Source organism: Hippoglossus hippoglossus, chromosome 13, assembly GCF_009819705.1.
Source record: "Hippoglossus hippoglossus isolate fHipHip1 chromosome 13, fHipHip1.pri, whole genome shotgun sequence".
In the NCBI taxonomy this organism is placed as follows: Eukaryota; Metazoa; Chordata; class Actinopteri; order Pleuronectiformes; family Pleuronectidae; genus Hippoglossus; species Hippoglossus hippoglossus.
Window position 1 is genome coordinate 26589287 of NC_047163.1, and position 21888 is coordinate 26611174.

General features: G+C 42.8%; 1 protein-coding gene and 1 non-coding gene across 2 annotated transcripts in view; both read left to right on the top strand.

The window, feature by feature from the left end:
• LOC117772708 (eukaryotic translation initiation factor 4 gamma 1-like) overlaps positions 1 to 14604 on the top strand; it is a 32363-nt gene extending 17759 nt beyond the window's left edge. Inside the window, exons 9-31 of the mRNA XM_034604061.1 lie at positions 828 to 1541; positions 1938 to 2405; positions 2591 to 2679; positions 2951 to 3149; positions 3797 to 3930; positions 4152 to 4277; positions 4366 to 4806; positions 5837 to 5977; positions 6204 to 6440; positions 6595 to 6699; positions 8900 to 9196; positions 9462 to 9573; positions 9670 to 9790; positions 9945 to 10216; positions 10433 to 10566; positions 10793 to 10965; positions 11684 to 11809; positions 11917 to 11998; positions 12661 to 12759; positions 13214 to 13348; positions 13519 to 13600; positions 13938 to 14078; positions 14295 to 14604. Coding sequence (XP_034459952.1) covers positions 828 to 1541; positions 1938 to 2405; positions 2591 to 2679; positions 2951 to 3149; positions 3797 to 3930; positions 4152 to 4277; positions 4366 to 4806; positions 5837 to 5977; positions 6204 to 6440; positions 6595 to 6699; positions 8900 to 9196; positions 9462 to 9573; positions 9670 to 9790; positions 9945 to 10216; positions 10433 to 10566; positions 10793 to 10965; positions 11684 to 11809; positions 11917 to 11998; positions 12661 to 12759; positions 13214 to 13348; positions 13519 to 13600; positions 13938 to 14078; positions 14295 to 14476 — 4610 coding nt within the window. The 3' untranslated portion in view covers positions 14477 to 14604. The remainder of the gene's footprint in view (positions 1 to 827; positions 1542 to 1937; positions 2406 to 2590; positions 2680 to 2950; positions 3150 to 3796; positions 3931 to 4151; positions 4278 to 4365; positions 4807 to 5836; positions 5978 to 6203; positions 6441 to 6594; positions 6700 to 8899; positions 9197 to 9461; positions 9574 to 9669; positions 9791 to 9944; positions 10217 to 10432; positions 10567 to 10792; positions 10966 to 11683; positions 11810 to 11916; positions 11999 to 12660; positions 12760 to 13213; positions 13349 to 13518; positions 13601 to 13937; positions 14079 to 14294) is intronic.
• Positions 5694 to 5770, top strand: LOC117773518. The gene has a single exon (XR_004615946.1). It is a non-coding gene; the product is annotated as a small nucleolar RNA SNORD66 (small nucleolar RNA).
• Positions 14605 to 21888: the final 7284 nt, after the last annotated feature.

Below are 21888 nucleotides of genomic sequence, written 5' to 3' on the forward strand. Positions count from 1 at the left end.
GGGAAATAAATCAAACTTAAAAAAAAAAAAAACGTTTTGTGAGCTTATTTGCTGCTATAGTTAAACAGTTTGGATATAAGAGCATTATGAATCGCAGCCTGCAGGGACAGACACTGGCACAAAGTGATGTCACACAGCAGCGTCTGGATAAGAGGGAATCATGAGTTTAACCAGGACAATATAAAGTATATAATGGCTTCTATCAATGGATGTGGATGCATGTTTGGTTGATGGTGCATTAATTTGGGTGTTGTTTATCTGTAGGAGCAACCACACCAGTTGATCAAGTGACACCCATGAAGCAGCTTTTTTTCTTAGCTCTTGTCTTGGGGAGAGTCTACAAAAAGTGAATAATCACACAATGTGGCATCTCGGGAGAATATTTATTGTTTTGTGTAGCATTCATTTTTACCTACAGGTGATAGGCTGGGGAATGTAGAAGGAGCTGCTCATGCTAGAAAAGAACTGTTTCTTGCGTCTTGTTGTCCGGACACATTGGAAGGCAAATGTTAAGAACTGTTCAGAATGGGCACACACACATGGGGCTTAGATAGTTGTGTTAAGAACATAAAAAGACATCTGGTGACAGAAGTTCAGATCCTTGCTAAATGTCTCACCTCCACACAACTGGCCAATCAGGGTGAATACACAATGTAACGTTGTTCTTTCCCACATATACACAACTGGATAACGTTCGCGTTAGAAACTCGGGTCTTACCTACTGTTAATATTATGTTTGGTATGTTTGGTAAATTAACTAATTTGTATATGTCATATCTTGTCATCATTCTCAATAAGATTTTTTTGTCTGACTTTTAAACATTCAGATGACAGTGGTAAACCTACGCCTCCTCCTCAGTCAAAGACCCCTGACCTCTCAAAGGGCGACTCTTTCCCCACAGAGGCTGCATCCTTTAACACGAACACTAAGGCCCCTGCAACCCCTCTAATATCAGAAGCAGTGGACATCCCTGACAACACTATATCCACCCTTGCACCCAGTGCTCCTGTTGCAGATGTGATGGACACTCCATCACCTCCACGGGAGCCCACTCCAACACCTCAATCAGCACCTGAAGTGCCAGCCTACCCTGCACCCCTTCCTGACCCTGTCCCTGGCTGTACCGCACACGACAAAACAGACAAGGAAGCTGCAGAGGAGAAGGAAGAGGTAGAAACCGAGACAGAAGAGGCAGCTGCCTCCTTGGACACACCTCTTCACCCTCTCTCCAACACTAATGGTGTTTCAATGGCCGAGCCAGAACAGTCTTCTGTCTCCAGTGACCCGGAAGCTCCTCTGGAGTCTCCCATTGCACAGCCCGAGGAGCTCCGTCTTCCAAATGGCCTGCCACTGCCAGCCCCTCAAGACCCCGAGGCCCCTGCCATCGGTGCAGCCGAGTATGACGACAGCCCCATTGCAGAGCCTGTCATAGAGATCTCTACAGCCATCATTCAGGCAGCATCTACACCTATTGTCCAAGCTGCACCTTCACCTGTTGACCAGCCTGCACCCGCCTCTGTACCCGCCCCTGCACTCGCCCCTGCAACATCCCCTGCACCCGCCCGTGCAACATCCCCTGCACCCGCCCGTGCAACATCCCCTGCACCCGCCCGTGCAACATCCCCTGCACCCGCCCGTGCACCCGCCCGTGCAACATCCCCTGCAACATCCCCTGCACCCGCCCGTGCACCCGCCCGTGCAACATCCCCTGCACCCGCCCGTGCAACATCCCCTGCACCCGCCCGTGCAACATCCCCTGCACCCGCCCGTGCACCCGCCCGTGCAACATCCCCTGCACCCGCCCGTGCAACATCCCCTGCACCCGCCCGTGCAACATCCCCTGCACCCGCCCGTGCAACATCCCCTGCACCCGCCCGTGCAACATCCCCTGCACCCGCCCGTGCAACATCCCCTGCACCCGCCCGTGCAACATCCCCTGCACCCGCCCTTGCAACATCCCCTGCACCCGCCCCTGCACCCGCACCATCCCCTGCACCCGCACCATCCCCTGCACTCGCACCATCCCCTGTATCTGCCGTTTTACCCGACCCTGTACCCGCCCTTTTAACCGCACCTGTAACCGCACCTGTACCCGACCCTTCACCTGCACCCGGACCTGCACCTGCTGTCCAGGAGATTCCCGCTGAACCAGTCGTCCAGGCAGCGCCTGCGCCAGCTGAGGTAGAAGACTTGGTTCCTCAAGTCGTCCTGGATGTAAAGGAAGATCCCCCAGTGCCCCTGTCCACCGCCAAGGAAGAGATGCCATCTCCTGCAGAGACGGTTTCCATAGCTAACAGCACACCAGAATCTGTGCCCACTCCTCCTACTCACACAGCAGAGGAGAGGGAGGACACCCCTCCTCCCGAGACAGTCACCCCTGCCCTTGTAGAAACTACTGTGCAAGGTCAGTCACTTACCCATGTTTGTGTATTGGATCTCTGTTCCTTCTGTGTTTTTTTTAAGTTGTTACAAATCATTTTTCAAATGATATATATCTCCAACTTCCATCAGCTACGAAAAAATTCCACTTTAGCAAGACTGTCATGTTTGCACTGATCTTTGGATGATGGTTTGTCTTCCTTCCTCTAGCTGCTGTGTCTGTGCCAAAAAAAAAGAGAAAGATGAAGGATCTGAACAAAAAGGATGCCGTGGGAGACTTGCTGGATGCCTTTAAAGAGGTGTGTGTACATGCGTGTGTGTGTGCAGTACTGCATTCATTCATTTGGATGCTTTTACTGCCTGTTTTGATGAGTCTGCAGTTTCCCCATACCTTCTTATGCTGCTAAAGACAAAGCTTTATCCCAGTGTATAATTCAAATCAACCCCTTTTACCTCACTGTTGCTGAATTTTAAATGTAGCCTCCCAGGGTTGATCTATTTTACATAAACAATTTTACCATTCTAAATCCCAGTCTGATTGTCCTAATACCCCTTCCTCCTGTAACCCAGGAGCAGGTAGTGACCCCACCGGAGCCCGAGCCCGCCCCAGCACCAGAGCCTCAGCCCCCTACTCCGTCCCCTCCTGCCCCAGAGGAGCCGGACCTGAACTGGGAGGACAAGGAGGACAAGGCGGAAAAGGCGGACAAGCTGGATGCTGAGAAGAGTCAGCCAGATGATCCCACTGACAAGAAGTACCAGTACAAAGAGGGTGTGTCTCTGAACCTTGATGCCATTCAGCGTTCTTACACTGGCAATCAGTGTGAACATTGGTCTTATCTCACACTCATGAGTCAATTGACTATGTTTATGCTTGCTTCATTGCAAATCTAGGAGTGGCGTTGTGCTTCTGTTGATATGAGACAGCTGTGGAAAACGATAGTCATGTTAAGACAATTAATACTATTTTAAAAATAAGAAGCTGTGATTTTCAAACCTTCTTTAAATTTTGATTTGCAACTTTAACTTGAACACAAAACAGGAAATCTCCATTCACAGTCAACGCATAAGAGAATAGGTTCGAACACTTAACTGCATCCATGTTTGGATGGTTGGATGTACTCAAAATGTACACCTGTACTACTGTCCTGTTTCTGTTTATTCATTTACTTTTTCATTCATTCGCTAGTCTATCTGCCACCTTGTGGACATTATAGGTATTACATTATCTACATTTATGCTCACGTTCGATCATCTTCTCAACTCTGCAGAGCTGCTCAGCTGTGTTGGGAGAATATAGTCTTCGACTCAATTTCCCTGTTTCATTCTGGGTTGATGCTCAGCAGCTTTAAATAGTCCCCAAAATATCTTCAACAAAAGAGCATTGTGACTATTTTCTGTTCTATGTCCCTGTTTCAGAACAATGGATGCCAATTAACTCTGAAGAGAAGAAGAAATATGACAGGGAGTTCCTTCTGGGCTTCCAGTTCATCTCAGCCAGCATGAACAAGCCTGAGGGTCTCCCAGCCATCAGTGATGTTGTCCTGGACCAGGTGCAACCTCGCACACTTCAATTCTTTATTTTCATTTGCCTTGCTTTTGACAATTGAGCTCTTATATAGTATATGTAAACAAAAGGGCATTTTAGTTTTACTAGGTTTTTTACGTTATACAAACATTTGTAGGATGTGATTAAGAAGCATGTGGCCAACATGGGAAAACATGATGGCAACATTACATCTTGGAGAATTTTGATCAATTTTTTTCTGCTCAGGCAAATAAGGCCCCTCTGCGTCAACATGACCCCAGTCGTCTGGCAGGAATGAACTCCGGTCCTGACTTTACACCCTCCTTCGCCAATCTTGGCAGGCCTAGCATGGGAGGAGGAAACAGAGGACCAGTAAGTTCTAATTTCTTAATGTGATCCAAGAGCTGTGTACTTAACGATCATAGACCATGAATTATGTGGCATCTTTATCTCTCCCCAGCCTCCAGGAATGGGAATGGGAATGGGAGCGGGAATGGGAATGGGAGCTGGTGGTCCACGCCGCTCTCAGCAAATGCAGAGGAAAGAGCCAAGGAAGATCATCACCATCAGCATGTCGCTACATGACGATGTGCAGCTGAACAAGGCAGAGAAGGCCTGGAAACCCTCAGGGAAGAAAGTTGTTCGCAGTCGCGAAGTAGAAGAGCCTGAGGAGCAGAACGACTCAGAGCAGAGCAAGACCCAGGAGCTGTTCAAACGGGTCCGCAGCATCCTCAACAAACTGACCCCTCAAAAGTTTCAACAACTAATGAAACAGGTTACTGATCTGACCATTGACACAGAGGAGCGGTTAAAAGGAGTCATAGATCTCACCTTCGAAAAGGCCATCTCCGAGCCAGACTTTTCGGTGGCCTATGCCAACATGTGCCGCTGCCTTATGGGGGTAAGTGTTGCTACACACAAGATGTAAATACATGTTGAATAAGCTTCTATGTTTACTTGAGAACTTTTGTGGTTTAGATGTTTGCCTCAGCAGTTGTGCACAGAGATAAAGCTGTGTTGGTATGATGCAGTGTGATAAATGATAAATGAAGTAAATTTGATCACCTGCATGAAAGCATGATACTGTTTTAGGCCGCAGACTTGGTTGTAGAGACGATCCATATTTCTGGAGACAAAATTAAATGCAGTCAATTGTAGCCAAAAGTCAAGTTAAGCATTTTTTTTATTTAGCTTTTTCCTTCCTTATAAATAATATATATAATGTATTTTTGTTGAACGTACAATTGTCAGAACAGGGATAAAATATGAGTATTAGTCTCCACGGCTGTCGATTTACAAAACAAATTGAAAAGAGATTAATTGCATTAGTTACATTTCTTCAGAATAAAGACTGAACTGATCAGCCTGCTATCTATGTTATCGTTGTGAGACTGAGGGATAATCAGCAGTGGAATGCTGCATCTCATCACTCATCTCTTCAATGCTGCATCTCATCACCCCTGGGGCCCTTTATCACAGGCTAATAAAAGCAGGGTGTTTGATAAGGAAATTGGTTGATAACACGCCTGCATTTAGACCTATTGCACATGCTGCCAGCACTGGGGCTAAAGTAAATGTAAGCAACAGGCTGCTGAAAGAAGACATGAAAATCTTTCAAATTAAGTCTGTGAATGTTTTTAATGTAGGTATTTAAGCTTGGATATTAATTAAAAGGCCTACTCTTACACAATAACTTGACAGGCAAAAATGTATGAATGATATGATGCCAATGTCTGGTGGGTAGCAAACAGATCTGTGCTGTTTACCATGGCAGTTACCGCTGCCAGGCTGCAGTGATGACCTGAAATTAGCGCCACGTGTGTGGGCCACTGATCCAAGTGATGGGATTGAGGAGCCACTTGCACTACATTGTAACCCTTCACCCTGTCCTCTGGCTCTTTGATCATTTCCCTTTTCTCTGCTCTTTGCAGCTCAAAGTCCAAACCCCAGATAAGCCGGGAATGAACTTCCGCAAGCTGCTGCTAAATCGATGCCAAAAGGAGTTTGAAAAGGACAAAGATGACGATGAAATCTTTGAGAAGAAACAGAAGGAGCTGGATGCTGCTACAGGGGTATAGTGATGCCTTATGAAAAATGGGTTGGGTTCTTAATTTATGCACAAATGTTGAGTGTGTGATTGGGAGGATTCAAAGGATCCACATACTGTGAAAAGGCCATAATGCAAAGATTGTACAACATTTTGTTTATATTCTGATAAATTTTAGAGATTATAAAGTGACCCCTCCCTCCTCTACAGTGACTGTTTTTATATTGATAAATGTAATCTTTCCTTTGCAGGAGGAGGAGAAGCATCGCCTCGTTGAGGAGCTAAAAAATGCAAAAATCCAGGCCAGGAGGCGCTCGATGGGTAACATCAAGTTCATCGGTGAGCTGTTCAAGCTTAAAATGCTCACAGAGGTTATCATGCACGACTGCATCGTAAAGCTGCTCAAAAACCATGACGAGGAGTCCCAGGAGTGCCTGTGTAGACTATTGTCCACCATTGGCAAGGACCTAGACTTTGAGAAGGCCAAGGTACAACGCGCACAGTAAAATAATGAGATAGTGTGTGATAAAGAAGAAACGGCATTCATATGCATATGCACATTCCTTCTGATAAATGTGTAGCTAGATTTAATCTGATCAGCATATGACACAGACTGACCACCGTGTTTCTGCTCGTCTTCAGCCTCGTATGGTCCAGTATTTCAATCAGATGGAGAAAATAATAAAGGAGAAGAAGACCTCTTCTAGGATCCGCTTCATGTTGCAAGATGTGCTGGACCTTCGACGGGTAAGTCACAGACGCACACAAACCACAGCTTCCCGCAAGGATATGCAGAAGTCAGCAAGGAGGGTCTGGGGATGTAAGCCATATTACTGCCGGTATTTCTGTTACATCATATTGTATTTTTAAAACATAATTTGGGACATTGGATATTAGTTTACATAATTGGTTAAAAAACTGCAAAAGTGCTCTCTGACATTTTAAACATTAAAATGATGTGAGGCTGAGGCACAGCTACATTTTCCTGGAATGAGACAGGACTGTTGCTGTGACAACACTGTTTTAGTGTGTTAAATGTGTGCAGTTTGTCTTAGAGTTGGTTTACTGTAAAAAGCTAGATTTAAATATGGTGTTTAATTCATTTGTTTGCTTATTTGGAAATGTTTTTAATCCTCACTATACAATCAAGTTGCTGCCAGCTGTGTTTTCTGAAGCAGCCGGTCTGGGCAGTCAATACAGTTATCATTATTTTGCTAATAATAGTCAAACTCTGAAGATGAATCTCGGCTTGCTACTCGACACAACCTCTCAGCTGAGCATACACACACATTCACATAGACCATGTTGTGGCAGACTGATACAGACACTGTCATCGTGTTCGCAGTGTTTAAAGGGTAGTGGTCGTAAAATGTACACTCAGCAAATCACATGTTAATCTAAACTACTTTATTAGAATCAAAAGTGATGCAATGAGAATAGATAAAATCAACATTCACCCCTAGGTTAAATGACACCGGCTCTGATCGGCAGTGTTTAAAACATGGCATCCCCCGGTGAAAAAACAAAACAGAGGCAAACTCTCGCCTTTTTAATGGTTTTACCTGCATTTCGAAAACCAGCTTGTACCCAATGTAGTTAATTAGCTAAAGAGGTAAGTAGCTACTTTGCATACATTAGTGGTTGTGAGCAGAACCAATCAGACCACATAAGATATGTCATGGTGGCTCATCACTGCAAAGTTTTACAGTCAAAAAGGTCATTCAACATTCTGAAAGTTATTAGAACATTTTCACTGATTGGCTCCATATCACAGCTTGACCAATATGAGCAATCAACGATGATGAAAATGCTACTTCAGCAGAATTCAAAAGGGCATTGCACCATGACCAAATGTCAGTGAGCTGAAACACTCCTGTTAACTAAAGGATCTGTGTCCCCCAGGGTTTAATAATGTCTGACAGTATTTGTCATATTTTGTGTTTTATTTAGGACCAAATCTACACTACGCCGCCTAAATTTAATGACCCATACTTTCCTCTTAATTATTTTACGTATGGTCTTGTTTTGGTATATTAGTGTGGGCAGAACATCCGTCATATCATGTCTAACTGTTGGCTTTGGTCTCAGATTGCGTGAGGTAAATTTTTGGTTCGGATAGATGTAGCGTTATACCCCTATTTGCCTGAGAAGTGGCGTACGCATCTTTCAGACCCCGTGTTGTGCGTAATTTCTTCCTAATGCAGGGCAGCCTGCATAGGCTTAGCCAACAGGTTTCCCATCAAAAACAACGCCATCACTTCTAGTAGCATAGTCATCCATTTAGTTCGGGCTGAATTAATGTTTTTATGATTGTTCATTAAAGAAAATCTTGTACAATCTTGTATTCATGTCCCACAGTCATAAGTACATTTTGTACTTCCTTCATCTTAATTCCAGTGCCTTCTTATAAAGCCAGCTGAGTGTAGTTGCATCAACACATATTTCTCTGTAGGAATGCAGCAGTCCTGTAGTTATGCTCCCAGTCCCACCCACAGTGTTACAGAACCTGCTGTCTTCAGTGTTTTTACAAGCCAGAATCAGGTGTTCAATGTCAGCACATTGGCCCAATTTAACTGTGAAGCACACACTGTATCCTCTGTTATTTCCTTTCCAGGCAAAAGCTGAAGAGAGCTAAGAGTCATTGAGATGCCTTTCCAATTCTTGTTTCTCATAAACACGTAGGCAGCGTCATAATTTAAAAGAGAAACATAATCCAAGAGGCCTCGTCTCAGTCTGAACTCCTGAGTTGATGCGATTCATTTCCGGTAGTTGTTAGTTCCTTTTTAATTAGAATTTTATTTACATTTTACCAATCCTGTTTGCTTATTTCAGTTAGTATGTAACTGAAAGTGTATATAGTGCCATAAATTCTCTACAAAGACAAACCATGTCAAAGGTTTAGCGGCCAGTTAATCATTTTGTCATCATTCTCTTCTGCCCATCCCAGAACAATTGGGTTCCCCGGCGAGGCGAACAGGGCCCAAAGACCATTGACCAGATCCACAAAGACGCAGAACAGGAGGAGCATAGGGAGCAGATGAAGGTGCAGCAAGCGTTCATCTCCAAGAAGGACTTTGGTGGTGGTGGTGGTCAAGGAGGAAGGATGGGCGGAGGAGGCTCCGGGGGACGCGGGGGGCATCACACCCCAGGCCGCGGTGCTCCCCCCCAGGACGAAGGCTGGAACACTGTGCCCATCTCCAAGAACCGACCCATTGACACCTCGCGCCTTAGCAAAATCACAAAGGTAGGAGGAGAGGGACACTTTTTCAGACGTGCACTGAACTCTGCAGTTCCTCTGTATTTTTTCCGAAGGAGTATCATGTGTTAACGCAAATGTCAGCGCAGACTTTCTGTGTTTGCGTGTTGTAAAGAAAAACACGAGATCTTCGCAGTGGAGTTAATATGTTGCATCCTGTCTCTGTTGGCTGCACCCGTCTGCTCCACCTCTCTCATTGTTGCATACATTTTTTACCACTTAGTTTTCGTTTAACCATTGTCCCTTCTTTCAGACTCCTGTTCTTGACTTCAACAATCAGTTGCTTGCCCCAGGAGGTAAAGGCACATGGGGGAGCTGGGGTAAAGGCAGCAGCGGTGGCACCAGTGCCAAACCTGCAGATTCTGGTAGGTTCCCCGGACTGACGTGGTTATACATCAAATGCACATCTAGTTGGAAAATTCAAAGCTGATACTCAACGTGTGCCTCATGTGTAATTTCAGCCCCAGGCTCAGAGTCAGATAATCGTCCAGCCACCAGCACTGTGAACAGATTCTCAGCCCTGCAGCAGTCTCAGTCTTCCTCTGGCTCTTCACAGGACTCAGACAGACGAGTTCCTCAGAGGTGAGGATAAGGACATGCAACAGGCAGCCTTGACGAACAGATATAATTTATGTTTCTTGTTGTGTATTTATTATTTATAATAAGCAATAATCACTCTTCTTGTTTGAGACTCGTTTTCTATCCCTGACACTACTGTCTTACTACCCTTCTACAGAAACAGCTCGAGTAGAGACCGTGGTGACCGCTTTGAACGCTCGGATCGCGGCAGCGACCGCTTCGACCGGCGAGATGACAGACGTGACGACCGACGGGATGACCGTGATCGCAACCGTCTACAGGTCACCAAACGAAGCTTCAGTCGGGAGAAAGAGGAGCGGAGCCGCGAGAGAGAACAGCGCGGGTCGGCCGATCCTGTCCGCAGAGTGGCGAGTATGACAGACGACAGAGACCGAGGCAGCAGAGAGAGAGCCACGAGCAAAGAGACTGGTATGTGGCAGTACGCAGCTGCAGTGTAGATTTAAAGGTTATTTTATACTTCAAATGGATAGTTTGGGGATTATTGGCACAAAAATTTTAAGGACCTAAACGTCGTACTGTGCTTAACAAAAATGCTATTCATCGAGGAAATGAGAATCATACTATTTTCTGCAAAATTTTAAATCAATCCACAGAATAAGACCTTTTTTGTCTTGTGTGTTACAGTGAAGCGGGAGACAGCTGCCACCCCTCCCCCTCCCCCTCCCCAGACCCCCACCAAGCCTGCCTTGACTGAGGAAGAGCTGGAAAAGAAGTCCACAGCTATCATCGAGGAGTATCTGCACATCAACGACATGATGGTACACACTGATCAGCAATTGTTAGAAAATGACATGAAACTGTTTGAACCAGTTCCTTACCTCTGCGCATTTCCTGCGGCTGCTTCCCAATAAAAGTCCCTGTGTGGTTTGTTGGGTGAACACTTTTAATGTGAGGCCGCAGCAGCACAAAAGCTTCCATCAATAACGCGCGTCTAAGCATAATCACTTATCACTGTCTGTGTGATGTCCCTCTCTGTCCCAACAGGAGGCACTGCAGTGCGTGCGGGAGATGAACAGCACTCAGCTGCTCTTCGTGTTTGTACGAAACGGGCTGGAGTCGACGATGGAGCGCAGCACCATCGCCAGGGAGCGCATGGGCCTGCTGCTGCACCAGCTTATGAAGACCGGCATCCTCTCAACAGAGCTGTACTATAAAGGGTCAGTGTGGAGCCTGTGAAATACATTATTTGACAGTTATTTAAGTATTAGCTGATCTCAGGGATTCCACAGGGTCTTAAAAACTCTAAACAAATCCAAGATGTAATAATCAGTGATCACTCCCATAATTTTCATGTAAAAAAAGTCTTAAATACGTTAAAATATTACGTACTAGGTCTTAAATGTGTTTAGCTATGTCTTAATTATGTTAACGAACATTTAATGCTGCTTCTATTGCTTCTAAAATTATTAGTATTTTTACAGAGAATTACAGAGTTGGTAATGTTTCTTTGAGTTGTAGTTCTTTCTCAATTATACAGATATTAGCATGTTGTAATCAAACTACATACAAGATCAACAGGGAACTGATAACTGATCGTCTTCCCGGTCAGAATTTACCCCAGTGCTGTGGGTTTGGCTTTAGGACTAAGGATACCTAATGCCTTTGCCTTTAGTTTGATAGATAATGTGGCATAATTGAGGGTTAATAAGCTGCTTCTGTCACATTTTTGTTATTCTGCTGACTTAATGAGTGAACATTTTAAAGGAGCTGCAGAAACTGAGAAATCTTGAAACCACTGTGGTTAATCCAAAATCATTTTCCATGTCTTTATCAATGATGTGACATTTTCCCAATCAGTTTCACAACTATTAACTTGTTTTTTTTCTTCTTAAATCTTTGAATAAACTTAAAAATGTGTGCACCATGTTTCTTCAGGCTTCAGGAAATCCTGGAGGTGGCTGATGACATGGCAATAGACATCCCCCACATCTGGCTGTACCTGGCAGAGCTGCTCACTCCCATGCTCCTTGAGGGAGGTATCCCCATGGGAGAATTTTTCAGGTTAGTGAATGGTAAACACTTCACCCCTCAGTGGGTTTGGGAGAGAAATAAGTCAGAGAAGGCAATTTATGGTTCGCTTTTAACTTGTTCATTAATTTTGTCTCCAGGGAGATTTCAAAGCCTCTGATCCCTCTGGGAAAAGCTGGAGTCCTACTGGTCCAGATCCTCACTATACTCTGCAAAGGAATGGTGAGATTGGTCTTCAGTTAGAATCTATAATATATCACATCTAAGTGCATGTTTTTCTGGCTGCCTAAGGCTTGTAAACCCTTTTGATTTTAGAGTTCTAAATTTTAGATTAAATACTAACTAAAACTTTGGGTAAATTGCTGCCTTTGAATTCAACTATTGTCATATATCTGGGTTTCTTGGGGCTCCTAAAAAGCATAAAAAGGCTAAAGGTTAATCATTTTGAAAAGCTTAAATATCTTAAGGTAGGTCTTAATTATGTTAACATCATTTAATATTACTTCTGTTGTGGTTAAAAATTTGTTTTATTTTCTAGAGAACTTTTGGTGGCCTACATAGTTTGTAATGTGTGTTATAGTACTTTTCTCTATGATACAGATATTAGCTGTATCATTGTATAGTCTTCACCTTATCTTTAATTATGGGGAGATGTAAGTAATTCTGGGACTCTGATGTTCTTTCATATCTGTTTGCTTGACATTGAATTTCCTTCATTATGCTCTAACAAAGTCTTACATTTAACTTGATGAAACCCTTGTATATATGTTTGTGAGAATATAAATCTGAATGAATCAGTCATTGTGGCAGTGATGAATGCCAGCCAGAATGTAAAGTGTATGTGTATGTCCATCAGTCAGTAACCATGTGTGTCTCCCCATCAGAGCCATAAAAAGGCAGGAACAATGTGGAGCGAGGCAGGCCTCCGCTGGAAGGACTTCCTGCCTGAGGATGTGGACGTCAACAAGTTTGTGACAGACGAGGTGAGCGGTCACTTCCTAACGTTTACCATCAATTTAAAGATGGCCTGAAATTTTGTATCTTGTTTTAAGATATTGAGGATAAAGTGGAATGTGGGTTTTGGCCCTGTTCAGACCTAGTATTAACATTCGTCCTGAGAGATCCGATCACAAGTTAAATGGTTACTTGTAAATGGTCGATATAAATACAGACCATTTACAAGTGGACAGCGCTCACTTCAGATGTGTCTCCACTGACCACCTGTGATAAGATCTCACATCCAGTGATTGGATCTCAGGACACATTGACACATCTGGATGCGTTCTGACCCGAACTTAGTGCTGACCACCTATGACCGGAACGCTCCAGACGGATGTTAATACAAGGCCTGAACGGGCTCTTAGTTTCATGTAGGGAATGAGAACTGGTTACTGGGGGTACAATATATAAAGATGAGCGCTGTGCCTCTGTCTGTAGAATGTGGAGTTCACACTGGGTGACGAGTCAGAGAAGGGCAAAAAGGTGGAGCTGACCTCTGCAGAGCTGGCCAGACAGCTGGAAAGACTCTTCAAGGACAAGGCCGACAACCAGAGGATCTTTGACTGGATTGAGGTTTGTTCCTGCTGCAATTTTTATCAACCTCATCAGCTTATTCAAATCAAATCTTCCAATACTATGCTGTTGTTGTTAAGAATTCATTTCTCTGATGTATGTGAGGACTGAAGCTGGTCATATTGCCTCTGGTTTTCTACACGTGTGTTAATGAACATGTCTCTGTGTAGGCCAACCTAGATGAGCAGCAGGCCTCCTCCAACATGTTCATCAGAGCTCTGATGACCTTCGTCTGCCAGGCAGCTGTCATTGGTGAGTCAACTTACACTCTTCATATTCCTTATTCAGGGCTGAAAATACTGGTTAATAATTGGTTCATTAAAGGTCATTTACCAAGTCGTAACGTCTCTGTCGGAGCTAAGTGCGAAGAAGAACAATAGACTATAACTACCAAGTAGAATAACTTCAAACATCAACACACAAAACTGTATCACACAGGTACATTTTTTTGATTGCACCGTTTTTTGTTTAGCATGTGTTGGAATAAAGAAAATGTGATGGGTGAATTCCAGTTGAACAGTTCAGACATGTCAGGTCTGTCTTAACAGAGAGGTGTAAAGTGAGTCTTTCCTAACTTTGACCCCTGCAGATGAGAACCCCTACAAGTTGGACAGTGGGCAGATCAAACTGAGAGCCAAAATGCTGCAGAAATACCTGAAGGACGAGCAGAAGGAGCTGCAAGCTCTCTACGCTCTGCAGGCCCTCATGGTAGAGATGGAGCAACCTGCAAGTGAGTGGCTCAATCGTAATATTTCTAGTTCACTTTCAGATGTCCTCAATCTGCTTCTATGCACAATTTCTCTTTTCTCTTTATCTATTTAGTTTACCTCAAAGATTCTATAAATAAAATAATTGTTCAATTGTAAAGTCTGATAATTGGCTCTTGTTAAGGTTTTCTTTTTGTGTGAAAATGGTTTGAAATTCTGATCTCACTTCCCTCCATCAGGTCTGCTGCGGGTGTTCTTTGACACTCTTTACGATGAGGATGTGATCAAAGAGGATGTCTTCTACAAGTGGGAGTCAAGCAAAGACCCCGCCGAGCAGCAGGGCAAAGGCGTGGCCCTCAAGTCCGTCACTGCCTTCTTCACTTGGCTCCGCGAGGCCGAGTCAGAGTCCGACAACAGTTAGGCCCCCGGCCACTAGAAGAACTGCCGGGAACTCGGATCCTTGGAGAGAGTGAATGTTCTGTGGAGGATTCAGAAGAATCTGAATCAGCAAAATCCTTCTGCATAAACAGAAAAAAGCCAGAAAAAAATTCTTCACCTGGGAGAGATTGTATTATGGATCGAACTTTCGATCATCTTATTTTTTCGTTAATATTATTTTGTTTTGGTTTTTTTTTGTTTGCGCTACAGAATGTCTTTCTTTTTTTTATATATATATATAATGCGAACGCAGGATTTAATAGAGAGAGTAGACATGAGAGAGAATGCTGACAAGTTACATGCTGTGAGAGATGAGGCTGTTTTTTCAGTTTTTCTTTTTCTTTTTTTTAGGTTAGTCTCTTTTCAAATGGCTTCTCCTCACCACGGCGACACTATTCAAGACATTTTGCTTTATGACAGATATAAAGAAGAAAACTTTAAGAGGCTGTTCACATCTATATTTTTGATGACTTCATTCTTTATCTTGGAGACATGACTCAGCAACTTTGTCATGTCACGTGTTTGATGTTTGATCTACATGATGCGCTTATGTAGATGGTTAGTTTATTGTCCTTCTTTCCAGTGTTGGATGATTGGAGTGTGTTTTATAAGAAAATAGAAAACTACAAAGAAGTGGCGAGGACTGTCTAATGGATATTTCAGACTGGAGCGGTTGTGGACTGTACGGACTTCAGACTTTATAAGGGTGGTGTCACTGAGGAGAGGGCCAATGAACATTGACCATTTTGCTGCTGGGGGGGCGGTGATGCTTCCCTCATGCCCCTCAACCCCACCCCAAAGACCCCTACTGACCCTCCCCTCCGTGTGTCTGATTTACTTGTTTCCTGCACTTCGAAGGAACAAACTGTGGACTGGGAAGAGGAGAGCGAGGGCTCACAGCTGCACCCTCCTACAAAGCCTGTTGATGGATTTTAAAAATATAAAATATCTCTATTAAAACTTGAAAAAAAGTATACAGACAAAAAAAATCCACTTTAATGAAAAAGGACTTAAAAAAAAGTAGAGTTAAACAGTACGAATCCTAAGGCCTTTTCTGCTTCCAAGAGTGAAAAATGCATTTCAGGAGAGTTCTGTAAATACAAGACGGATTGTTATTTTTTTTGTTGTTGTTGGTTTTGTTTAGTTTTTTTCTCAAAGAAAATATGCTAATGTAATTTCCCCCGCCTCTGAAACAAAGTGACAGTTTTCCCCTGTATTTATATTTTTCTCTCCTCAGCTGGCAGAAGGTGCTTGTAATTATCCACCCCAAATCCAGGATTACAATTTAATGAAAATTTGTAAATACTTTTTTGCTTTTCTTTATTAAAAAGATATTTAATTAAAGAAAATGAATGCCTCTTTTCACATTCAAAACTGGAAGAGATAATAAAGATTGTTGCAAATAAAATGGAAAAAAAAGACACTCATACTTGTGCTTTTGTGACGGCAGCAGCGTGTCCATGCAGCCTCTGTGACATCACATGGCTCCTTCCCTCTGTTCTGCCTCAGAGCTGAAAGTTTCCTCGACTGTAACTGAGGAGCAGGATCCGATCCTGCAAACTGCACTGGTGTGGGTTTACTATCTGTTATACACTGTGCTGCTGTATTTATCATTAGGACGGTGTGTTTTCATCATGCATGAGCAGTATGTACTGATGGAATTAAAAGTTCATCATACTATTAACTGCTGAGGAGAAGCAGATAGGACCTGAGTTAGTGGCTTTATCGAGCCATTGTTACCTCCACCAAGGAGGCTATGTTTTCACCCCTGTCCGTTTTAGTTTGTCTTTGAGAAAGATTTTAAAACTACTGAATGGATTTCCAGGAAAAATCCGTGGAAGAATGTGTTTTGGGTGAGGGGAGAAGAGATTTTTGTGTGGATCTCGATCAGGGGGCAGATTCAGGAATTCTTTTCCACGTTCCCTAATATTTTTGAAATAGGACGTTTCCAAACATTTTCGTTGATTTCTGAGAGATATTCATGGATGAAAAAAATCAGACATGTTTAGCGGACTTTTGAGGGAGTGACATTTTTTGAAGATCCAAATAAATAAATACAGATCTGGATCAAGTGAATTTAAATGTGGTTTCATAAGTGGACTGGGCAGAGGTTTGTGCTCTACTGCGTCTAGTTCATGCTGAGCTCGCCTCTAATCTGCTTTCCTTAGACCAAAATTACAATTCGATTTGGACTTTGATTTGAGTTCTTCTCTGAACACTGAACAAATGACACCCTGCTGTCATGTCACTCGCACATCTTTCATCTGCTGGCAGCGGGGGCTAGTTTAAATATATGACCTGTTTAAATCCAATGCAAACAAAGGTGGACTTTGTTTAAGAACGAGCAGACCAAGAGTTACTGTGACCATTTTTACCCCGGGAAAGCATCAGACCAATTTAAATCATTTGCAGACAAACAAGTCATTTAGAAGAACAGTAAAAAGCGACTATGACACCAAATGTCCCCATTTTCAACTATTTAGTCCCCAGACCTCAGAATAACTTTAAAATGAATGGAACCAGCATTTTAACCATGTTTAAAGTGAAATTATTCAGTATGGTAAGACCTTGAATCATTGTGTACCTTTTGTGTTGAGGTTTAAAGACTCACAGTGAAGGTGTCACTTCTGCCATTGTGTTTTGTGTCCATGCACCCCCCTCCCTGGACCTGTGAATGTGTAGACTTTGAGTACCCCCGAAAGTAGAGCGAGTGTTGGTGATATTGAATATTGACTGATATCCCTCCCAGTCCCAGAGGAACAGTGTAATAGAACAAACAGCCTGTTGATTGAAACTGTCTTAAAGAAAAGAAAAGAGTTGTGGTATCTGGTCTAAGCTGCAACAGACTATAGAGGGGAAAAAACATCTGTAATATCATCCCCTTGTTTTGAAAATGATTCTCCTCCACAAACAAGAAACAACGATAAACCTGCAGAGCTCTGAGTTACATTGTCCTTTTTCATCCTGTCATATCTGTCATTGGTTTTCTCCCAATATACCATATGTCATATGGTGTAATGAAATACCTTACTGCATCGTTTTTCCTCTGACTGTAGCTTGTGAGCTCGGCAGTGTTAAGTTATTAACTGTCATTTGAGGACGAAGATACCAAACAGGAATTTCTAGAATTGCCACAATGCCTGTGAGTACCTGTGTCTAATTTGCAGAAGCAGGATTATGTGTGGTTTGGTGAGCGGCCACTGATTTAATGCTCAAAAACCTGATGATATGAAGAAGAAATGCAAGGTGGAATGCATCACTGTATTGCATTTAACGAATTATAAATGAATTATTGCATCATGATGAATTACCTTCCTCAAAGAACAACCGTTCTTTTTCAAAACAGCACAGACGTCATTAACACACCTCTACAGGTGGAAATGTAATTTTTATTAAACACTCATCAGCTGTTCCTCAGTGCTAACATGATGCTACCAGCTGTCGCTGTGTAACTCACAGTTGTACTCCTCTGTCATCTGTCAGGTTCCAGCACGTATGGTCACACTCTCACCCTCTGTGAATAATAGTAGTCACAGTAACGTTGACCTTTGACCTTTTGAAAGGAAATGTCATTTTCCCTTGTAGACTTTCAGGCAAAATGTTATTACAATGAATGAGTTGTGGCCGAAGATGTTCTGTGAGGTCACAGTGTCCTTTGGCCTTTCACCAATCTGTTCATCCTTGAGTGCAAGTGAATTTCGGTGACCAATTTCCAGTACATCCAACTGCAGCCATGAAGGAAGCGGAAGGAAGCTGAACTTTCCAATGTGGTCAGGACTCATCTGTTGACTCCTGCATGTAGTAGTGGGTGTGCAGAGTTAAGGTCTGAAATCCCCTCAATGTCATCCTGAGATATTACGTTCATAGACAGACAAATATGTTTTTAGAATTTTTCTAAGTCAGGGGCCATAAAGGGGCCACAATTTACAAAGAGGGGCCAATATATGTCCAACATCCATGTACAATTCCAGTGAGGTACACATTTAAGTCATTCCTTGTTTACTGTTCGCTCTACTACTTTGAGCAAAGCCACACACCGTTGAATATATTTTGAAAATGATTCAGAGTACAAGCACAATAAAAACTTAGACAATAGAAATACAAAAAACTGTCATATTTATTGTTAGTATTGTTAATAAGTGAATAGTTTATCAAAAAAAGACTTCACTTCAGGGGCCAATCAGATTTCAGCCAGGGGCCAGTGCCACACTGGCCCCACCCCTGCAAATATGAAAAACCATCAATTAAAAATATAGTTAATGTAAAAAATCCTAAATAGATAAATCGATCAATAGATTCCCTCTATTAAGACAATTCAATATCATTTGAACTCTTGTTTGTTGACGTGACAAGTGCAGATGTATTACAGGATGTATTGACAAAAAAAGAAGATAATGTCTAAATCTGAAGGACATAGGTGCTGTACCAGTGTTGTGCCAACCAGCCCGGCCATGCACTCACACTTCTGTCTGAATAAGAGCTGGAACAGGAAAGGTAGTGAATATCCTTTGTTCCCTCTGGATGCTCCAGTTTCCTCTACGTGCACGATGCAGGTCAGGCCCTGTGGAGCCTCTGTGAACAAAACTACACTCTGAAGCAGCAACACAGGAAACAAAAGGCTGCCCTGTGTATCCAGGGTGCTCTGGGAGTGAGCTCCTGCTGTATATATATACCTGTGCTAAAGAGGCAGAAGGTTGCCAGTTCAAGTCTCCAGACTGTAACATCCGTGCTGGGGGAGGTGGGGGGAGTGGGCTATACTCTCTGGCTCTCAGCCGCCGACACCAGCCAGGAATAGAAAGTGTGGATGTGCAGGGCTCCAAAATGCCTCCTGGACCAAAAGAGTGTGTTCTCAGCAGAATTTTGCCATACAAAAGAAAAACACCTACCACTTCATCTTTCCAACATTTTCACATTTTAGGCGGCCACTTATTTTTGATCACCTCAGAGCTCTGTTGTGCAGCCCACATCTTCCACTCAACATATTCTCTTTTTAGCCAAACCCCAGAACTCGGGCGCTCTCTGTTCAGAAGCACTTCACGCTTTGTAGGCTGTAATCCAACCTCTGTGTAACCTTATAGTCAGAGTCAGGCCTTCATTTGAAACTGCCTCGGCCCTGCTGACAGGCCCAGGGAGGGAATCACCTTATCTTTACCTCGCTTTCACTCGGTCGCAGTATCACTATCAGCTGGACCCCATGTTCAGGTGACATTTTCACACTGTTGCGTCACTGGTGCACCTATCATTTCTTTTCCATGTAATCCTTCCAAAGCATATTTGCACGGGCCTTTGTTATTACCTAAGCAGCCACACAGGCGTGATACAGTTCAGTCTGTTCAGATTCTACAGAGAGAAAATCCTTAGAGAGCTCTCTGACACTGCATTCCTACTTCACAACACTTGCATGTTTTTGTGCTCTTTGACAAATTTGGATTAACGATCCGATGAATTTACAGGTACGAGTCTGCTCCAAGATGGAAATGTATTGTAATGACAGTTGGGCACAGATCTAATGCAGATGAAAGTGACTCAGCTCAGATAGTGTGAGAGGAAATTCAGATTTCTAGTTTGGTTTGACATTTGCACATCTGCGTGATCGTTGATGTAAATATTGCAGGAACCCCCTTTAAACCCTTTTGCAAAATCTATTTAAACCCATTCCCTCAGTGCTGTTTATCTGCATCTGCTGCGTGCTATTGGATTTGAAGTGATTTACACAACACCCCTCTCTGCACATCTGTCGAGGATTTGAAGAGTTCGCAGGATTTCATCTTTATTTGTGATGTGATGAAAAATAAATATTTATATTACATATGTCACTATAAAATAGTACAATTACTGTAACTACTACATAATTATTGTTATTACATATTATTATATAAAATATATCAATGAGATACTATTTTCTTCTATTTTATATTTCATAATTTTGTATGACCACTGTAGTTATTCATACAATACTGATTTTTATATTGATTTCATATACCTAAAATTTCCCTTATTCAGATACAGTGATACTGAAATACTAAAAACAGCATATAAATTCAAATCAATTGAAAATATTCCTTTGTAGAACGTTAACACCTTCACTGCTGCTGGAACCTCCTCATAGGTATCTACAGTCTTTTACAGTTCAGTTTGGGATGAGGACTCACCTCAGATCACACACTCACCAGGGTTGAGCCTCAGTACTCACTGTCCAATTTACACTAGGGGGCGCCATTGCACGGTATATTTATGACCATTAGTCAGTATAGTAGTTAAATGTTAACGGCAGCTTGCACACATCCTCAGACATTTCTCATTTTTTTGTTTTAAGCGATACAGTAAATATTAGTAATGAATATCTTTTATTTTTGATCCAATGGCTTTCTGCTTGAAAGCACAGGTTACATCTGTGCTTGATGGAGACGTTTGTAGATCCAATTTCAGGAATTACAAGATATACAAAGATTTAAGTAATAACCATGATCACAAGACAATGCGTCGGGTAGCGTTAAGTGCACAGCGATGAGAACGACTTTAAAAGACATTCTCAGTGTCTTGTAAACTCTTCTTAAAACATTAAACAGAAAGCCTATGTTGGAATTGGACATTTTTTGTGTTAAATTTTCCGTGTAACTTAATTCCTTAATCAGCACCTCTCTGTCAATTAAAGTCCTATATAAATAGATAAATACATATTGTTAGGCTGGCCTTCCTCAAGATCATCCAAATGCTAAGATGGCTGAACCTCTGGGCAAGCAACCATCACAACCACCCGCTACAGCCATGAAACCGCGTTTGGTGCCAGAGAAAACTCACATATAGCACTTTAGGTATTAGCCTGCAAAGCATCTGCGGAGAGCTGACTGAGCCTGAAAGCGTCTGCAGATGCAAGACCAGTCCACCGGCTGTGGAGTGTTTCAATGATCACTTGATTGCTTTGACCTCTCCACACCATCACACACCCTTAACCTCACTGAAAGCTATTTTCAGACATACGGGGGGATTTAGGCCGAAATGTGTTAAAACAACAACACCTTGCTGCACTGACCTCAGGATCCACAGCAAAGCAGAACTAAATCCCTCGGCACGTGACACTACACTCACACACACACACACACACACACACACACACACACACACACACACACACAGGCTCAGACTGCTGTTTCTCCTTGCTTCCAGTCTTAATGCTAAGCAATCTACTTGCTGGTGTTAGCGTATTTAGCATACAGACATGAGAGTGTGATCAGTGCTCTCAGCTGATCCTCAGGTTATCTCCCGACATGTCAAACAATTATTAGTTTTAACATAATTCTCATTTTTCATATTTACTTATCATTCTTTTCTCCTTTCTATCGTCTCTTAACAATGTTTGACCCTTTCCCTTTTTCCCTAATTGCTGCCATGACC